This window comes from Heloderma suspectum, chromosome 1, assembly GCF_057233095.1.
Source record: "Heloderma suspectum isolate Gila_16-S chromosome 1, 16-S_ref, whole genome shotgun sequence".
Taxonomy (NCBI): domain Eukaryota; kingdom Metazoa; phylum Chordata; class Lepidosauria; order Squamata; family Helodermatidae; genus Heloderma; species Heloderma suspectum.
In genome coordinates, this window is record NC_139458.1 from 259,002,058 (window position 1) to 259,023,465 (window position 21,408).

Consider the following 21,408-nt stretch of genomic DNA (forward strand, 5'->3'; position numbering starts at 1 on the left):
CACACTATGTGCTCTTGTCAGGGAGGGCACATGCCACTGCTGGGGGAGGGGAAATGAGAGCTGCCTTGCTCTGCTCCCGAGGGGCTGAGTGTGAGCTACCCCCTGCCCGCCTTTCCCTAAATTCCTTGCTCTGAGGGGTCCTTTTTCAGAGCAAGGCATTGGTGGGGAGGTGGCCCTGGAGACTGCTTGTGCCATGGCAGTACAGGCAGTCTCCAAGGTCACAGCCCTACCAGTGCCTCACTCTGAAAAAGGACCCCTCAGAGTGAGGCATTTCAGCTGGGTGGGCTCTGTGTAGAGCCATGCCCAATGCTCTCTTTCTGTGGCTTTTGCTCAGCTCTGCAAAGTGGCCACCTGCCTATGCGTTACTCAGAGTGAGGCACAGGTTGAGCATTGATGGCAACAGGAGCTGCTTTGGAGAGCTTCAGTGGTTGCTTTCCTGCTGCAGCATTTGCCGCGGCAAGAGAGTGGCCAGCAAGGCTTTTGAGAACATCCCCTTTATGCCTCACTTTAAGATGCATAGCATGGTCGGGTTGGCAGCAGCAGCAGCATTGGGACTTCCAGCAGCAGGCAGGTGGGATCTGCCACCCTTCCTGATTTGCCATCTGAAGCAGGGGATTCACCCCGCTTCATGGGAGGGCTGGCCCTAATTCCATGGCCTATGGATTTCCATTTGGTGGCATCATGGAGATGGGCCTTCTCTGGGGTGGCACCAGCCCTGTAAAGTGATCTCTCCTCTGGGCCTGAAGAGGTACATCAGGCCTCAACACTGGAGTGTTTTAGTTGTTTATTGAAATTGTATCTTTTTTACTTTGGCTTTCCCCTAGCCATGAGTTGTTTTGAACAATCTCTAATATTGTATTATTGTGTGTTCGTTGTATTGTTGTATTTTTTATGGTCTTGTAGTAAACTGCTTTGCGATTTGTGCAAATAAGAAGCTGTGTGGAAATATTACAAATAAATAAACAAGTTATTTTCAATGAGTCTGTTCAGAAGGCACATACCAGTGTTTGATCCTCGTTTGCAGGCAAGCAGAAATAATACTTTGCCTGATCATGAAATGGCAAAGTATGGTTTGCCTCAAACCAGGACAGATAGGCTGGGAAACTGAGCTATAAATCAGGAAGTACCCAGTTCGAATCTGCCATAAGCTTACTAGGTGGCTTTAGGCAAGCCTGCCTCTCCCTCCCTCCCTCAGACTCAGCCTGCAATATGGGGGATAATTATACTGACTTACCTTATGGGATTGTTGTAAGGTTTACAACTATATAACCTGCAAAACCTCTTTCAGCCCAAAGGCCGGCTTGGGGGCGGGGGGGAGGGGGAATGGGCACATTCCAGTGTTGGATGGGACTGAATGCAAAAGGGGTGGCTCCAAAAAAACAAATATACCAGCATAGTTTAGCTCAGTGCTCTTACTGCCAGTAACTAAACCTTAGGAGAGGCATTTCAACATTTTAGAATAGGGGAAAAACTGCACAAAACCTGGGAAACCACCAAACTACCAGTGGTTGAGGTGAAGGGAGTAGGGCCTGAGGAAGGGGCTATGGGCTACTGGGGAACCCCAGAGGGCCGTATTGGGACCCCTGAAGGGCTGGATTTGGTCCCTGGGATTATCCATTTAAAAAATAATATTAACTGTGTGTGTTTATTTAATTTATTTATTTATTTAAAATATTTCTTGGCCATCTTTCAGGGCAGAAGCCCTCCCAAGGCAGCTTACAACAATAAAATACATAGAAACAGTTAAAATATTAAAAGTGATAAAAACATAAAAACAATAAAAGCCAACAATTAAAACAGCAATTAAAACCAATGATGCCCTCCCATCTCCCGTCCCCGATTTTTTCAACAAAAATGATTCAGTGACAACATTCTCATTTGGAAAGAGGAGAGGCAGTAAAGCAAATCTGGGCAGAGTTACTCCCAGAATAATTGCATGTACACAGCCATAATTATTTGTGCACACATTCTGAAACAAAGAATTTTAAAATACATGGGGTTGTATCCAACCTCTACCACTGGCAGCTGCAACGTAGCGCTTCCAGGGGGAAGCGCTGCAATGAGCAGAAATGCTGGTTTCTAGAAGGGGCGTGGCATGACCTTTCCAGAAACTAGCATTTCTGCTCATTTCGGTGCTCCCCCCCCCCCAGAAGTGCTACATCACAGTGGTAGGAGCCACACATGTGCTGCCGCCAGCTGCCCTGGACCGCCCACACAAAGCTCACATTGGATACTACCTATGATGTTTTGCATTCAAGACTCCTATGATGAAAGGAATAATGCCTTTTTGTTTGCCACCACTAGAAAGGGAAGCACAGGATTGAAACTAAAGCAGCAGGGAATGCATGCTGTTCAGGGATCAAGCTGCTTTAATGCCTGCAAATGATACTGTATTTTTTTTTCTTTTGTCCATATATGATTTTTAAAACTTTATAAGTTGCTCAGGGAGCCTTTTTTTTAACTGAAGAGCAAGGTAAAAATACTGTAAATAAATAAATTTTCACCAACAGTTAAACTTTCCAGTGGTTTGTAGGCACTTATTACTCAATCATCCCTTTTGCAAGGCAAAATTATGCTGAACACCACTGAGACAACACAGGATAAAGACTACTTCCATGTCTTTTTATCATATATTGCTTTGGGGAAGTGTTACACAAATTTAATAAATAGGCTTGCATTTTTTTTTCTTGTGTAACTCAAGATGCCATCATTTTGTTGACATCCTTTACATAAGTATACTTGAATAGCACAAGAATATTGAGAACTAAAAAATTCCTAAAGTTCACAGGTATCTTTCAGATCCTTACTAAGTCAGCTGCAATGTAGCCTAACCAATCATTGCTCCAGTTTAGTAGCGTGTCCATGTGCAAGTAGGAGCGCCAGTACACAGACACAACTTTCTGTTCCACTTCAGTGCCAGGGGCATCATCTCATTGCATGCATGGAGCTGGCTTTGACACTGAAGCTAGTGGGAAGACCCATGGAGTGCACGGGTTCTGTTTGTATGCTGGAGCTCCTACAGATCTTTGGATCAGAATCAATCATGCTTGATTTCTTAAGCAGCATACAGGTACAATGGGGACTCGGGAGTAGTAAAAACTGAAAATGCTTACTAGTGTGTGTTGGATCATAAAATGATGAAGTTATTGTGCAGTTGTGCTTACTTCTATATGATACTATACATTTTAAAAATAGTAGATGGATGAGTTAACATAATGGAATACAGCCCTAACATTATGTGTATGTATATATTTAAGTTGACATCTGGCTAGAAAACACCTTTGTTAACCTTTCTTCTTTTTTTAATTGTAGTGTTACAAATCTTAAATACTGGGGACGATGTGAGCCTGTGATTTCAAGAACTCTTCAGTTTCTAAATGATCTTTCTGTTGGATATCCTTTTAATTGTACATTATAGGACCTACCAACTGCATAGTTTAGAAAACTGTAGAGTGTGAGCCATTTTCTTGTTGACTTTTTTCATGCTGAACAATTTTAATATTTGTGGGAATAGTTAATATTTAAATATTAATTCACCTTAGCCTTTTCAATGCTTAGTACACTTTAAAAATGCTCTCTTGCTTTTTTGCACACAGTTTTCCTCTCAGATAAACCTGGTTCTGGTTTCTGTCTTAAATTGGTCAGTAAAAGCTGGGATAATGAATACCAAAGAGGACTAGGGGCATTCTTGCATGACTCCAAGTGCCGTGTGCCTATATATGGATTGCTCCTTTATTGTTTTGGTTTTGCTAATGTAGCTTGATAACCGAAGCCCATTGAGCACTTAGTTAAACATTTGGGGTCAGTCACAATGCCCCAGTTTGCATGATCACCACCAGGGCTGGCCCAAGACATTTTGCTGCCTGAGGCAAAGGACAAGATGGCATCCCCTCCCATTCCATGTACAAATGCCAATCGGAGTGGCAGCTGAATCTGTCTTCAACACTGGCAATGGGACAGCATCCTCCACTACAGCAGACTAGCCCCCTAAGCTTGTCTGAAGGCAGCAGACTAGCTTAGGGGGCACAGGGCAGGCCACGTGGCACACAGTTCTATCCTCCAACATGTTGTTACCATCTCCCAGCATCTGCTGCCTGAGGCAACCGCCTCACTCTGCCTAATGGTAGGGCCAGCCTTGATCACCACACCTTAAACAAGCCACGGTGACGGTGGTGTGTGGTGTTTAAGCTCCACTGTGTTTAAGCTGCAGCACATGCCTGTGTGTGGTGGGCACCATTTGCCTAATTACCCACCTGGGCATGGTTTGTCGAGTCATCTGAACCCGGGCAGCATGGCTTGGTTGAAGGAGAAACAATCTTCAAATAACTCAATGGCCTTTTGGGTTACTTGAGGGTTGGTACCCCATCAAACAAGCCGTACTGTCCAGATTCGGATGACACAACATGCCATGCCTGCGCGGGTAATTAGGCAAATGGTGTCTGACATGCGCCGCAGCTTAAATGAGCCACTGTGGCTTGTTTAAGCCATGGTTATCGGGCCATCCAGGTTAATATAGTATCGCAGATCTTCTTTGTTTTGTTTTTTGTTTTGTTTTGTCATCAAGCTATTTGAATAAAAAATGAGTAGGAATCTGTTCTGATATCTACAAATAGTTGTGGAATTAAGCACCTGAAAATGAAATTTACAGCACTGCTGAACCCATGAAAGTTTAGTGAAAATCAGATGTTATACCTGAAAGCCTAGGGATCCTAGAAGAGCATACCAGAGCCCAGCTTCCCCCACTCCCCATCAGCATGTGCTCACAGACACCCAATGTGTCAGGCTGTATGGGAAATGGGGCCCTCTGTGTGCCTCCCATATCCCTGTCTAGTCATCCCCCCCCCCTCTTACACACACACACACACACACACACACGGTCAAGGAACTTGGGCATGGAGCTTGGGGTTGTTGACAAAGTATTTAAGTAGGAACAAGTGGATGAGGACATGAGGCCCTCTATTCTTGTAACACCTTGGCATAATGCCTATGCACATGCCTGCTTGAAGATGTTCTTCATGTGTAATCGCTGCATGGATTGAATGCCATGAAATGTTTTGGAAAGTAGAATTGGCTTCTTTGGTTTAATGCGCTATTTAAAATGTATTGTACAGAAAATGAAATTGGATCTTGCAATTGAACAATAGGTAGTTTGTTTCAATAGAGGATTGTCCATCATAGAACAATCCTAATTTTAGTATTACACATAGAAACTCAAGAAATATTAATGTAGAAGTGTAACATACAGACCAGGTGTGGACGATCAAATACTCATGGTTAACAAACCATAGTTGTTTGGGGGCTCTTGCCCACTTCCACTTTCCTAAACAACCCAGGAATGGTATTGTTTGCTGTGACATTCGAAACTCTGGGTTGTTGAGGGAGAAACAAACCAGAGTTTTAACCCAACAAGCCATGGGTTAAAATTGGGTTGTTTCTCCCTCAACAACTCAAAGTTCTGGGTATGGAAGTCATTGCAAACAACCCAGGAATGGGGTGTTCCTAGGTTGTTTAGCAAAGTGGAAGTAGGCAAGTGGTTTTGAGCCAGTACATTTGCTCACTTTCAGCCTCTCACAAACAACCCACAGTTTATATACTGTGGGCTGTGTTATTGTCTGAACTGTGTCAAAGTAACTGGACAAGGTATACAGTCTTGGCCTGGTGTCTCATTTCATTTCCCTTCCCTGCTTCTTCTTTTTATTCTTCAAGCATTGAGAATCTGCAGTGGTGATTTAGACAGAAATGGTTCCTCAGGTACTCCTGTCTGGGATAATGTGCTTCCAGTTTTCTAAGAAAAAAGCTAATGAAGGATCAGAAACTGGGAGCCCGCATATCACCCAAGCCGCTGGCCTGTCTCCAAAACTTTGGAAGGTAACGGGCAGCTGCTTTAGGAAAGTTAATTATCGTATTTCTATACCACATTTCTGAAGCCAACCAAGGTGGCTTACAAAGATTTCAGAAGATAGAAATCATAAAAAAATCAAAACAGTAAAACATTAAAAACAACCTTTAAAAACCATAATCATAGCAACAATTTAAAATGCCAAGTTAAACATATGTCTCTTTACTCCTTCCTGTATGCAGAGAGAGTGAGGACCAGTCACAACTCCAAAGAGTGTGTATTCCAGATCTTGGGAGCAGCACTGGACAAAGCCCTTTCCCCCATGACTGACAATCAAGCCTCTGCAAGCAAAGATGTCTTCAAAAGGGCCTCTCCTGCTTATCTTAACACCCAAGCAGGTTCATACAAAGATATGTGGTCTCTTAAATAGCTAGGCCTTGAGCTGTTTAGAGCTTTAAAGGTTAAAAAAACACCACTTTGAATTGAGTCCAGAAAATAATTGGCAACCAGTACAGATCTTTCAATATTGAGGTGATATGATCAGGGGGCTGTCTTCACGAGCGATTTAGTGTGACGTTAGAGCAGTCTGAATTCCTTTGTAACAAATAACGCCCTCACCAATCCGCTACCAACCAGCCACTTCCCTCTTGAAAAGCTGCATTTTCTGAAACTCCTTTTATTCTGACTTTTTTTACTGAAAGCGGCTCCCTAGTGGTTTTACCACAGTGTGCCTTGTCCCCCCCCCCACACACACACATTGAATCTTGGGTGTGCCTCTGTGATCTGGCAGTGATGTGGTCAAGGGGGTGGGATTCCCCATTCCCTCTTGTTTCCCCAATGGAAGTAGTTTTTCCCATTCCCATTGAGAAAATCCTCAAGAGCGCAGCAGCGATCCCTTACATTACCGCAGTAACGGGGACACTCAGTCACCTAAGGTAACCTGCTTTTAATCTTTAACAGATCCCCCCACTTCTGTGCATGTTTACTCAGAAGTAAGAAATAAATCTAGTTCTCCTGCAGTGAAAGGGTTAGAAGCTAACTTTAGTAACTCGCCCTATAGCACTCTTTCACTTCTCCCTTGCTGTCTTAAATCACTATTGTGATGTGCTTCTTTGATGTTCTGTAGAAGTCATTTCTCCGTTGTTATGTAAAGTCTCTTCTCTGCTTTATCACAGTAACAATCTTGGATTTACGGGAGCTTCTCATTGTGAGTAGGGAGAAGGAGAAAGGGGGTCTTGAAAGGGAGGGGGTTGGAAGCAATAGGCAAAAGTGTGCACATTGGGAAAAATTGGGTGAGAGCAAGAACTCCACAGCAGATTGGGATGTGGCGAAATTGGGGTGGGGAGAGCTCTCAGGAGCCTTCAGATGCTGCAGTGGAGAATTGGGGATTTTGGTTTCTTCAGGGAAATCTTCACAAATGGGAAAATTAGTTGCTCTCTAATCATAATAATGTAGTAGCACCCGAGAGCCTGGACAGGGGTGGGAAACAAGCCTCTTTTATTGGTTGAGCAGTCCCTGCCAGTTTGATGATGTTCTTGGCTTATTTTGCTTTGTGTATCCCTGACGGACCAAAGCCAATTCCATGAAAACCCGGGTAATACTCCAACCCGCTTCTCATTCTGTTGTCGTGAAGATCCCCCCTCCCCCCCAGGATACAATGCATTGGTTAGCAGCCTAGCTGCCGCATTTTGCATCAATTGAAGCTTCAAGATACTCTTCAAGGGCAGCCCCATGTAGAATACATTGTAATAGTCTAACAGTGATGTAACCAAGACATGGATAATTGTTGCCAGATTAGACTGACCTGGGAACAGCCACAAGTAGCGACTAGATGTAGTTGTACAAATGTGCTCCTCACCACTGCTTCCACCTGAAGGTCCAGGGACAGTGTCGGATCCAGAAACACTCCCAGTCTACAAATCTCATCTTTCAGGGGGAGTATGACCCCAGCCAAAACAGGTTGAATCCCAGGCCCTGAGTCAGGCTCTCTTCTGACCAACACACTTCTTGTCTTGTCTAGATTTAATCGGCTTGTTCACCCTCATCCAGCCCATTATTGAACTTAAGTAACGTTCAGGGATGTTGACTACCTCTTTGGAGTCAACAAAGAGCAATAGAGCTGAGTGTCATTAGCATATTGATGGCATCCCACTCCGAAGCTCCAACCTCTCCTAAGTAGATAGATAATAACATAGGGGACGGAACAGAATCCTGCAGGACACCATAGACCAACTATGGCTGAACATTAGTCCCCCAACATCACTTTTGGACACGACCTGACAGGAAGGACTGCACTACTGCAATATAGTGCCGCGAAGGCCCAGCACCACCAGGTGATCTAGAAGGATACCATGGCCGATGGCATCAAAAGCAGCAGAGAGGTCCAGAAGAACTAGTAGGATATCACCTGGCAGTATGCTTCATGGCAACTTCTAGTGATTCTACCAAGATAATGTTAAGAGCATGCCCTGAACTTGGGCATGCTCCTTTCAGTCCTGTGAAACTGTAGCCAGGGCTCTTCCCTCTCTCTGTGGTACTTTTTTGTTTGTTTTTGAGGGGGGTGGACAGTTGTGTCCCAAGAAACCATTGTCTGTATATCTTCATGTTCCTTGTTTTAATTTGAGCCCAGACCTAATGGGTTGGATCTAGAATCATAGAATCATAGAACAGTAGGATTGGAAGGGGCCTACAAGGCCATCGAGTCCAACCCCCTGCTCAATACAGGAATCCAAGTCAGAGCATCCCTGACAGATAGCTGTCCAGCCTCGTCTTGAATGCCTCCAGTGTGGGAGAGCCCACCACCTCCCTAGGGAATTGGTTCCATTGTTGTATTGCTGTAACAGTCAGGAAGTTTTTCCTGATGTTCAGCCGGAATCTGGCTTCCTGTAACTTGAGCCCATTATTCCGTGTCCTGCACTCTGGGATGATCAAGAAGAGATCCTGGCCTTCTTCTCTGTGACAACCTTTCAAGTACTTGAAGTGCTATCATATCTCCCCTCAGTCTTCTCTTCTCAAGGCTAAACATGCCCAGTTCTTTCAGTCTCTCTTCATAGGGCTTTGTTTCCAGTCCCCTGATCATCTTTGTTGCCCTCCTCTGAACCCTCTCCAGTTTGTCTGCATCCTTCTTAAAGTGTGGTGCCCAGAACCGGACACAGTAATCCAGATGAGGCCTACCCAGTGCTGAGTAGAGGGGAACTAGTACTTCCCGGGATTTGGAAGCTATGCTTCTATTAATGCAGCCCAAAATAGCATTTGCCTTTTTTACAGCCACATCACATTGTTGGCTCATATTCAGCTTGTGATCGACAACAATTCCAAGACCTTTCTCGCTTGTAGTGTTGTTGAGCAACGTATCCCCCATCTTGTAACTGTGCATTTGGTTTCTTTTTCCTAGGTGCAGAACTTGGCATTTATCCCTATTAAATGTCATTCTGTTGTTTTCTGCCCAGCGCTCCAGTCTATCCAGATCACTTTGAATTTTGTTTCTGTCTTCCAGGGTATTAGCTATCCCGCCCAATTTTGTGTCATCTGCAAATTTGATCAGCATTCCCTGCACCTCCTCCTCCAAGTCATTAATAAAAATGTTGAAGAGCACTGGGCCCAGGACTGAGCCCTGCGGTACGCCACTCGTTACCTCTCCCCAGTTTGAGAAGGTCCCATTGATAAGCACTCTTTGAGTCCGATTCTGTAGCCAACTGTAGATCCACCAGATCGTTGTTTCATCTAGCCCACTTTGAGCTAGTTTGCTCATCAGGATATCATGGGGCACTTTGTCGAAAACTTTGCTGAAGTCGAGGTATATGATATCTACAGCATCCCCACGGTCTACAAGGGAGGTTACTTGATCAAAAAATGAGATCAGATTTGTCTGGCAGGACTTATTCTAAATCTAGATTTAGTCATGCTTAGAATAGACCTATCAAAATCCATGTGATTTCTTTTTTCTTTTATTTTTATAATTGTGAATTTTTACAAAACAAAACAAACTGAAAACACTACAGAACCTAAAAAAAAATAAATAACAACCTATTCAAAATCCTCAGTTTCTAGCATTACAATATTTGAGAAAAAAAGGGGAAGAAAAAAAAGGTTACACATAAACTTTAGTAAAAGCAGACCAAATATCTGCATATAAGTCCATTTGCAAGTTACATCTATATACCACTCTTTCAAATGTTGCTATTGTTGTTACGACTTCAGTCCATTGTGTTATAGGTAGTTAGCTTTTATCTTTCCCATATTGTAGTATCAGTCTTTTAGCAACCAAAAGGGTGCGAAAAATCCATTTATGCTGACCATGTATTACGTTCCAAGAAGCAGGTACGTAATTTAAAAGAACATTTACATCAGTAAATATTAAAGAGCTTTCCAATACAAAATTTATCCATACAATAACTTCCTTCCAAAGGAGGCGGCCATTGGGCATTTCCAAAACATATGAATAAAAGAAGCATTGACTGTATTACACCTTCAACAATTAGCCGAATTTGACAAGCCTTTACTAAAAGGACGTTGTGACTGAAATATCTGATACAGATGCCAAAACGGCAGTCCATTGATTATGCAAAATAGGACATTCCAATTCCTTGTTCCATTCCTGCTGTAAACCACTTGTGTCAAATTTATTCATTGATAATAAATGTTTATAAACATGAATTGTAGGTTGATACATCAGATCAGCTTCAATAAGTATTTCCAATAGTGACAGAGACTCCGAGGCAGTAAAAGCAGCAGACCGAATCTAGATACCAACAGATGTTTCAGTTGCTAATATTGCCATTCCGCTGAAGCTGGCAGATAAAATTGATCTCACAAAATTGAAAATAACAAAAACTCATCATCAACCCTCACTAATTGATCTAAAAATCATCTTATCTGTCCAGGTCTGCCATAAAAAGATTGTCTTGCCAATTCATAAATCTGGATTTCCCCATAAAGTCAATTTAGCATGGGAAAATGGATCAAACTGTAATTGATGTGACACTATACGCCAGACTTCCCTAACTGCCAAAATTGTGGGAGGAGCTCTGTCTACCTTAATATGCCACGAACCTAATGCCATCCATTTAAAGAGAGGCTCCAGACAAGAAGATTTCAATACTGACCACGGAGGGAAATCTAATTTGAGTGGAAAAGACCAAAATTTAGTAGAGGTCAGCAAATGGGCCCGAAGGTACATAGCTAGATTCGGAAAACCGAACCCGCCTTCATTAATGGGAAGTTGCATCCTTTTTAAAGATATTCTTGGTGGAGAGGAACCCCTAAAGAATTTACAAAACAAAGCATTAAGTTTTTGGAAATATTTGCCAGGTATAAGTATAGGGATCCCTCGTATAATATAAATAATTCGGGGTATGGTATTCATCTTAAGTGTATTCACCTTACCTCATAAACTCAACTTTAAAGATGCCCATCTATATCTCGTGAAATATCAATCAACTTGTTTAAATTTAAACTAATCATTTGAGATATATCTCTAGGAATAATTATTCCCAAATAAGTAATAAACTCTGGGCACCGTCGAAATTGCCAATTGGCTAATACACTAGAGTATATTGTATGTTCAGTCGGCATTATTTCTGACTTTGACCAATTAATTGAATAGCCGGACAATTCATCAAAGGTATTAATCAATTTTATCAAAGCTGGAACCGATGACTGGAGTCTCGAAATAAACAACAAAAGATCATCAGCATAAAGACTAATTTTAAATTCTAATCCAAAATGGACGCATCATTGAATACTATTATTTTGTCTAATAGCAAAATTAGCAAAACACCAGGGGTTCCAAACATAAATTGAATATCAATGGGGAAAGTGGGCAACCTTGTCTGGTGCCCTGCCCTAATACAAAAAAAAGCAAGCTGAGAATAAACCGTTGGTCAATGCTCTTGTGCTAGGAGCCGAGTATAAAATTTTAATCCATTTCAGAAATTCTGTAGGAAAATTAGTCAATGTAATAAAAATAAATTTCCAATGAATTTTGCCCTGTTCTGCATCCAAGGAAATGATGGCTGCCTGATCAATTCTTTCAGAGTTTAAAGCAACCAGATCAACAACTAACCTAAGATTATCGGCCCCCTGTCTATTTTTAATAAATCTCACCTGGGATTTATTAAACCAGTACAGACTAATCAATACAGTCTAACCAATACATACATGACCTGTTGTAATCTATCGACCAAGATTGCTGTTAATATTTTGATATCTACATTAATTAATGATATAGGCTGATAATTTGCACAATAGGTATGATCCTTGCCTGGCTTAGGAATCACAGTAATGTAAGCATCATTTAACGATGAAGAAAGAGAGCCCACTTCAAAAATATGGTTACAGAGGTGGTACAACTTTGGGGCTAAAAAGCTAGAAAATGTTTTATATCATTCAATTGGGAATCCATTCGGTCCAGGTGATTTCCCAGTATTCATTTTCATTATTGCATTCATGATTTCCTCTAAACGCAGAGGAGCTAAAAGGAGCTGTTATTGTGAAGAATCTAAACGTGGAAGATGAAACAGAGAAAAAAAAGCGTCCGTATCTTGCACTGATATCTTATTACCAGTACTATACAGATCAGCATAAAACTTTAAAAATTGTGAGTTTATGTCTGTAGGAGAAGTATATACTTTACCACTCATCTTTAATAGCTGAAGTAACATTTTGATGTTGGTGCTGTTTATGACGATGTGCAAGGATTTTACTAAGACGTTCACCATTTTCCGAATATTTCTGTCGTAGGCATGTCAGAGCAAATTCCGCTTGTTGTGAAAGGATATTATTCGAGTAACAGTATTCTGTAGCTCTTGATAAAGTTGTGCTGTAGGGGAAGTGGCAAACTGAGTTACGAGAGATTTCAGCTTCTTATTTAGGTGCGTCTGTTGAGTTTTTTAAAGCCTTTTTTTTATAGGAAGCATAAGAGATAATTCACCCCCTTATAAAAGCTTTACTAGCCCCCCATTCAATGGCGCACGAACCTGCTGTACCCTCATTACTATTGAAATACTCTGTTAGTTCAGCTAACATCTGGGTTTTAAACTTCTCATCCTTAAGAAGTGAAACATTAAAACGCCAAAGACTGGGGGCCCTAGGAGTATCAGAAAATTGCAGTTCCAAACATACTGGGGTATGATCTGAGACTACCAATGTATCAATCTTGCAATCTTTGATCTGACATACTAAAGTTGTAGAAATCAAAAAATAGTCAAATATAAAGCAATTATGGTAAATTGGTGAAATAAAAGTATACTCTCTGTAAGCAGGATGTAAAATTCTCCAAGCATCAATTAAACTATATTCCATCATATGAGCCTGAAGTGCCAGTCTCACCACACATTGAGTCTTGGGAGAAGGGGTACTCCTATCTAACAAAGGATCTAGGACCGCGTTAAAGTCCCCACCCACAATCAAATAATCATAGGCAATATCAACCAGTTTAGCAAAACAATCATGAAACATAGCCGTAGAATCAATATGTGGCCCATATACATTGATCATAACAATTAATTTGCCCATATACCTTCCTACCAAGATCAAAAAAGACCCCTCAATATAAAAAATCACCTGTTGAACTAAGATGGAAAGTCGCTTATGAATTAAAATCACCACCACTCTACACCGTGTTGAAGTGTCTGTCACATCGGCCTCCACATCCCAATCCTTTTGCAACATCTGCCGATCTGCAGCCATCAAATGAGTTTCTTGTAAGAAGACCATGTCAACATTAAGCTCTTTTAACTTGGTAAGAACTCTTTTCTGTTTGTTTACATTTCGCAGCCCCTTGACATTCCATGAAGTCACGTTAAACATTGAAAAAACAAAAGCAAATTGTTTACCCCTCCACCCAAACACATCTTTCTAGATTTACAAACAATGACTAAATTTATATACCATAATTGGTATAACAAATACATCCTTAATTTACATTTAGGACTAACCATTTCAGACTTCATCAAAATAATTCTTGTTATATAGAAACTGAGAAAAAATTAAAATTATTCCAAAATATGAACAAAAATTGAAAATAAAAAACCAAAATAAAAATAAAACTCAAATAATCTCATTTGTGTCTACCTACCATAAAAAGTGCCAAAAACACCCCTAACAACCCCCCCAAACCCTTAACGAAAACAAAAACAAAAAATGAAAACTTTTGCCTTCCGTTTGGACCAACGTGTAACTGCAATGTTCAGCTTAGCCCCTCCTGCATATTAAATACATACATAGAGCAAAGTTACAAACATTACAAATTTAACCAACAAGAAATAGTAATAATAATAATAATTTAACAAAGAATTAAAAAGCCAACTGGATATTTTAACTAATATTATATATGGAGATGTGTTCATATGTGTACATTCATATACACACACATACAAATGCATATGTGTGTACATATACATACACATGCATACACAGACATGTATGTACCCACATAACCTTATTAAGCTAAATTTAATATAGTAGTTAATATAACCTGTATTTACTCAAAATATGTAAATTAACACACTTAAAAACAGGAATTATGTATATGTTATACGTATATAAGAGGAAAACAAGAAAAGAAAAAGGGGGGGGAAGAAGGGGGGAAGCAGTAATATACAATGCATTTGATCTGGCATGCTGCCCAGACTTCTTATCAACTATAATCTTATCAAATGATGAGAGGCATCCATAGCAGTTTCGTCAGCAGTAACTCGGTCTTCAAGTGCGTTAACTTTCAACTCCATCTTTTGAAGACAAATATTCATCAAGTCCACAGACCCTTGAAGGGTATTGATGGAATCTTGAATTGTTGCAAGCTTCTTTGACTGCACTGATAACTGCGAGGACATAGTTTTTATCAAAGCAAGCAACTCCTCACCCTCTCCCACGTCTTAAGAAATCTTTGCTGGGGGAGAAGTTGTGGGGGTAGGCGGCATTCCCAAGCCTTTCTTCCCCCTCGATGTTGCCATGCTCCTCTCATTTCCGAAAGCACAACAAGCAAATATAAGTGTGGAAACGGAAAACAAAAGCTTAAGCAAGTTTAATTAGAAATACCCAGATAACACGACAGCCTTGAAGAGGTAATTTTAAAGCTTAAACTTGAGAGAGACACAGCAAAGAACTGATCACGACACCATCTCCAAATGGAAGGTGAAAATCTTATGTGATTTCAGTGAATCTAGCTTAAGTATCCCCTTCATGGATCACTGCCTTGTTGTGGCAAAGGGGCTTGCGTAACTCAGTGAAGCCATAAGCTATGCCATGCAGGGCCACCCAAGACGGACAGGTCATGGCGGAGAGTTCTGACAAAATGTGGTCCACTGGAAAAGGAAATGGCAACCCACTCCAGTATTATTGCCAAGAAAACCCCATGGAATGTATCACAAGGCTAAAAGAGATGACGCTGGAAGATGAGCCCCTCAGGTCGAAAGGTGTCCAATATACTACTGGGGAAGAGCAGAGAGTATTTCCAAGTAGTGCCAGAAAGAATGAAGCGGCTGGGCCAAAGCTGAAAGGACACTCAGCTGTGGATGTGTCTGGTGGTGAAAAGAAAATCCGATGCTGTAAAGAACAATATTGTTTAGGAACCTGGAATGTCAGATCAATGAATCAAGGTAAGCTGGAGGTGGTCAAACATGAGATGACAAGATTGAACATCGACATCTTGGGAATCAGCAAACTAAAATGGACAAGCATGGGCAAATTTAATTCAGGTGACCATCATATCTACTACTGTGGGCAAGAATCCCTTAGAAGAAATGGAGTAGCACTCATAGTCAACAAAAGGGTGGGAAAAGCAGTACTGGGGCACAATCTCAAAAACGACAGAATGATCTCAGTACGAATCCAAGGCAAACCATTCAACATCACAGGAATTCAAGTCTATGCCCCAAACACTGAGGCTGAAGAAGGTGAGGTTGATCGGTTCTATGAAGACCTACAACACCTTCTAGAACTAACACCAAAAAAAGATGTCCTTCTCATCATAGGAGATTGGAATACTAAAGTAGGAAGTCAAGAAATCACTGGGATAACAGGCAAGCGTGGCCTTGGTGTAGAAAATGAAGCAGGACAAAGGCTAGTAGAGTTTTGTCAAGAGAACACGCTGATCATAGCAAACACTCTTTTCCAAAAGCACAAGAGGCGTCTCTACACATGGACATCACCAGATGGTCAATATTGAAATCAGATGGATTATGTCCTTTGCAGCCAAAGATGGAGAAGCTCTATACAGTCAGTAAAAACAAGACCTGGAGCTCTCTGTGGCTCAGATCATGAGGTGCTTCTTGCAAAATTTCGGCTGAAATTGAAGACCGTAGGGAAAACCACTAAACCATTCAGGTATGACCTCAATCATATCCCTTATGAATATACAGTGGAGGTGAGGAATAGATTTCAGGGATTAGACCTGATAGACAGAGTGCCTGAGGAACTATGGACGGAGGTCCGTAACATTGTTCAGGAGGCAGCAACTCAATCCATCCCAAAGAAAAAGAAATGCAAGAAAGCAAAGTGGCTGTCTGATGAGGCTTTACAAGTAGTTGAGGAAAGAAGGGAAGCGAAAAGCAAAGGAAAAAGGGGAAGATATATCCATCTGAATGCAGAGTTCCAGAGAATAGCAAGGAGAGACAAGAAGGCCTTCTTAAATGAACAATGCAAGGAAATCGAGGAAAACAATAGAATGGGAAAGACTAGAGATCTTTTCAAGAAAATCGGAGATCTCAAGAGAACATTTTGTGCAAAGATGGGCATGATAAAGGACAAAGAAGACACGGACCTAACAGAAGCAGATGAGATTAAGAAGAGGTGGCAAGAATACACAGAAGAACTATACAGGAAAGATCTGAATGTCCCTGATAGCCATGATAGTGCGGTCACTGAACTTGAGCCGGACATCCTCGAGAGTAAAGTCAAGTGGGCCTTAGGAAGCATTACTAACAACAAAGCTGGCGGAGATGACAGTATTCCAGCTGAGCTATTTAAAATCCTACAAGATGGTTTGAAACTCAACATTAAAAAAACGAAGATCATGGCATCTGGCCCCACCACTTCCTGGCATATAGAAGGGGAAGAAATGGAAGCAGTGACAGATTTCATTTTCTTGGGCTCCAAGATCACCGCAGACGGTGACTGTAGCCATGAAATTAAAAGACGCTTGCTCCTTGGGAGGAAAGCTATGGCAAACCTAGACAGCACAGTAAGAAGCAAGGTCCGTCTAATCAAAGCTGTGGTTTTCTCAGTAGTAACATATGGCTGTGAGAGCTGGACTATAAGGAAGGGTGAGAACCGAAGAATTGATGCTTTTGAACTGTGGTGCTGGAGAAGACTCTTACGAGTCCCCTGGACTGCAAGGAGGTCCAATCAGTCAATCCTAAAGGAAATCAACCCTGAGTGCTCATTGGAAGGACAGATCCTGAAGCTGAAGCTCCAATATTTTGGCCACCTAATGCGAAGAGAAAAGTCACTGGAAAAGACCCTGATGCTGGGAAAGTTTGAAGGCAAAAGGAGAAGGGGTTGGCAGAGGATGAGATGGCTAGATAGCATCACTGATGAAATGAAGATGAACTTGAGCACACTCGGGGAGAAAGCAGCGGACAGGAAGGCCTGGCGTGCTAAGAGTCGGACACGACTTAACGACCGAACAGCAACAAGCCTAAGTATGCCTAAGTATGGATCTAGCTCAATATCTACAACTTTTCAAAAATATTTTAACATTTCTGCATGTGAAATTGTTTGAATAGTAAAATGAAATTGAAGTCCTCTGTAAATTTGCTGTGTATTTCTTCTATGTGTAATGCCTTCTTTGAAGATTCCTGGGTGGGACAGTCTTTTATTTTCTTGAAAGGGATCTTCTATGGTAACCAGGAAGGGCTGGGAGGGAATGACATTAAGAACATAAGAAGAGCCATGCTGAATCAGAGCAAGGGTCCATCTAGTCCAGCATTCTGTTCACACAGTGGCCAACCAGCTGTCAACCAGGAACCCACAAGCAGGACATGAGTGCAACAGCGCCCTCCCACCCATGTTCCCTAGCAACTAGTGTACATAGGCTGACTGCCTCTGGTACTGGAGGTTGTACATTCAGAAATAGCTAGTTTGAGTCCCTTGGGATGTCTTTAGCTTCCTTTGTTTTCCTCTGCCCTTAGTTCAAGGCGGTTTGTAGAATAGGTTATGTTTATTCATAGTTCTTTGTTAAAATTGAATTATTCTCCATTAGATGGAGAAGGTTTTATTATTTATTTGTTCTAATTAGTCTAGGGGAAAATAAACTGCTTTCAGATTTCAGTCTTGGTCTGGGATTGGAGAGGAAGTTCTTCCCCTTGTGGGTCTTCCTCTGAAAGTAAAAGACTACGCCACCTCTCAGAATGGAAGTTTATGGTAAGTCTAAATTTTCCTTTCTTCTATTTTCCCTAAACTCTTATGTACTCCCCCTATTCTCTCTCTTCTCTCTCCCTCTCATACTTCTCACATACATGTCATTCTCCTAGCAGTTTCATAACACGCAACCTTCTGACACACAGGTGAACAGTTGATCAATACCGTTATACTGTTGCTTAGTCCAAGAATGGGGAACATGTGGCCCTGTAGATGTTGTTGGACTGCAACTCCCATCAGCCCTGACCACCATAGCCAGGGGTGAGGGGCCACATCACAACATCTGAAAGGCCACACTTTCCCCATCTCTGGCTTAGTCCTCTCTGTGCTGCACCCCTTCCCACTAACAGCTGTTTCACGAGCCCTTGTGTGCCGACAGTTGTTGCTTCTGAACAGTTTGGATGACCTTGAACAATTGTAGTCAGTAGTGAGATGTCATTTATTTCAGTAAAGTGAAGTCAGAGGTCTTACACCCAATAGCTCAGTAGGTTTCAAAAACTGTGGCCTGTGTTCATCTCTGTCCCACCCCCCCACCCCCAAATCTTTATATGCTGTGCTTTCATCTGAGGCCTTGTTCTGTCTATTTACCATGATAAGTACCCTATTAGATTATCCCAAGCTTGTATTTCAGTTCATAAATATTTATGTGCCATGGAACTAAGGAGTTTGACAAGAGGAAAGGGAGACATGCTCTTGCTCCTGCCATTCCCCTAAAGGCATCCCTCCCCCTCAAGTAGACTCACAGGCACAGATACCCCTCCCAACCACAAATGGGAAACACACATGGTAATACTTCTCTGTCACCCTTGGCTGCCTCTCTGTCCTTAAACCTCCTCCTGATGGGCAGCTATGGTAGAGTAACAACTATGGTGTTTGCCAGCCGCAGATGAGACTACTGGAGTCCCTGGTGCTTGCTTCACAGTGTAAATTTGGCCAAACACTCAGCCTATTCCTAGCCTTGGGGCTAGTAGCAGGGGGTAGTCTGGGCTTCTGGGAGAGCACGCAGTCGTTGCACTGCCTCCCGCCAGTTCAGTGCCATCTCCTGCTGAGCACTTCAGGGGCGGGCTGCACTGAGCGTTCAACTGATCTTACTTAAGTGTGGTTCTAGTTTAATGAACCAGCTAACATAGTGTGATGTAAAGGTATGTTTGCATGCTTTGTTCTTGGAATCAGATACAGGATGTGTAAAAGAAAGAAAGAAAGTCACTTTCATATGACAAAGACAGAAGAGAAGAGGTTTTTGTGTAGCATTGCTAAAATGTTAAAAGGGTAAAAACGATTGGTTTTTTATATTTTCTGATGGTGTAATAGTGTTCAATAAACTGAAGGTCAACAAGAAATTGTATGTTAAATATCTTTGTTAAAATAGGAAGATAACCAAGTGATAAGCATTTCATCAATGCTTCTGTTCTGAAATGACTCTCTCTTATACCCTGTGGACTGTCCCCCTGCCCCCACCCCTTGTTTTAACTTATTCCTTTCTTGGGATTTGGGGCAAGAAAACATACTTTACAATAGGAGCCAAGTATAAAATAGTTACTAAACTATAATACCTTTTCCTAGTTAGTGAAATTCAGCCCAAATGGAAAGATCCTGTGCTTCTGAAAGATACTGAGGCATTGGTGAGTTTCCAGGGCAAGCCAGTTGCAAACTAGGGAACAGTGATCTTCTTCATGGTCTCTCTGCAGTCCCACATATGGGTTCCATGCCTACACAGAGCTTCATTTAGGGAAATTTCTAAACTAGGCTAGAGTTTTGAGCTCTCACCCTCCATGCCTGCACTTAAGTGGACGTGGTTCCCACCTTCTTGCTCAGTTCTCTTATGACCACAACAGCTGTAGAACATCAGGGAACTTTGCTCCATGTAGCTAGAAAAAAGGGAAACTATTTTACTTTAATTCTTTTATTCTGACTCTCCCATCTACTTTGTTTATTTGTTTTTGGGTTAAGAGCCTCTGGTGTCCCTTTTGTGGCATCTTGAGCCTATAGCTCAGAAGTTGGCTTTCTTTTGAAAATATTCCTCTTGTGGGAGCAAACTTCCACTGATGAACTGCAGTAGTTTGTGTCTGCTCTGCCTTGGGTAGGGTCATCTTGTAGACTCCTGTAAACACTGCCCTGCTTTTACTTTCCAGGTGCACAGAAAGTGTCTTGCCTGAGGGGCTGTCTTTGGGTGAAGGCACTAGAAGCAGCAGATCATCTATTGTTCTCTTGATGGCTATACCATCAGCAGCCTTCTCTGGCTCTGCCACAACACTGACCTCTAGAGGAATTGGTTGCTCTTTGGAGACCATGTCAGTATTTCCTCTTCTCCTGTATTCGAACCATCCACCTTGGTACCAGCCTTGGTATTGATCGATCTCCCCAGTATTCAAGCTGTTCCACAAACTCTGGGGTTGAAGCCGGTCATTTGACTTCTGGCCAAAATTTCTAAGTGGTGTGCATCTTCAGCTTCTGCTCCTAAAAAGGAGGAGGAAAATACCAGTCATCACCAATTTCCTACCAGTCAGAAGCAGTCGACCACACAATAGAAGTCATCTGTGCAGCAGATGTCACTTGTTTATTGGCAGAAGCACTTGGGCACTCCACTAATAGATGTCTTTGCCATGCATGCCCACAAATTGTGCAGTTTGTATTGCAGCTGAATGGGGATAGGAGAGAATTCTCTAGTGGACAGGTTGCTTAACCAGTCAGTGGTCAGAAGTGTTCCTATGCATCAAGGGTAGGCAGTCTGGTGCCCTCCAGATGTTTTGGACTACAACTCCCATAATCCCTGACCATTGGCCATATTGGGGGGCAAAGATAATCAGGGATTGACGGCATTACATCCTATTTATCAGATGCCCATGGTTCATGATGCTGATGCTAATTTTGATTCACACCTATTACTGCATGATACACAAGGTGGACATTATGGGTTGGATCCAATGGGACCCTTGTGCGGGCGCCCCCAGGTCTGCCGGGGGCAGCTTGTGCACAAACCCTGTTGCTGGCAGACGTGATGTAGCGCTTCCAGGGGCAAATGCTGAATGGGCCCCTTCCAGAAACGCGTTTCCACATGTTTTGGTGCTTGTCCCTGGAAGCGCTGTATTGCAGCTACCAGTGACAGGGTCTGTGAGTGCACCACCCACAGCAGACCGGGGGCGTCCACGCAAGGGTTTCATTGGATCCGATACACTGCCTCAGGACGTAGGCAGAGTCCTGTGTCGGAT

General features: G+C 42.2%; 1 protein-coding gene across 1 annotated transcript in view; it reads left to right on the top strand.

The window, feature by feature from the left end:
• The window catches only part of RANBP17 (RAN binding protein 17), a 271,515-nt gene that overhangs the window by 141,791 nt on the left and 108,316 nt on the right, over positions 1-21,408 (top strand). Inside the window, exon 16 of the mRNA XM_084825522.1 lies at positions 3,313-3,393. Within this exon, the coding sequence (XP_084681648.1) occupies positions 3,313-3,393 (81 nt within the window). The remainder of the gene's footprint in view (positions 1-3,312; positions 3,394-21,408) is intronic.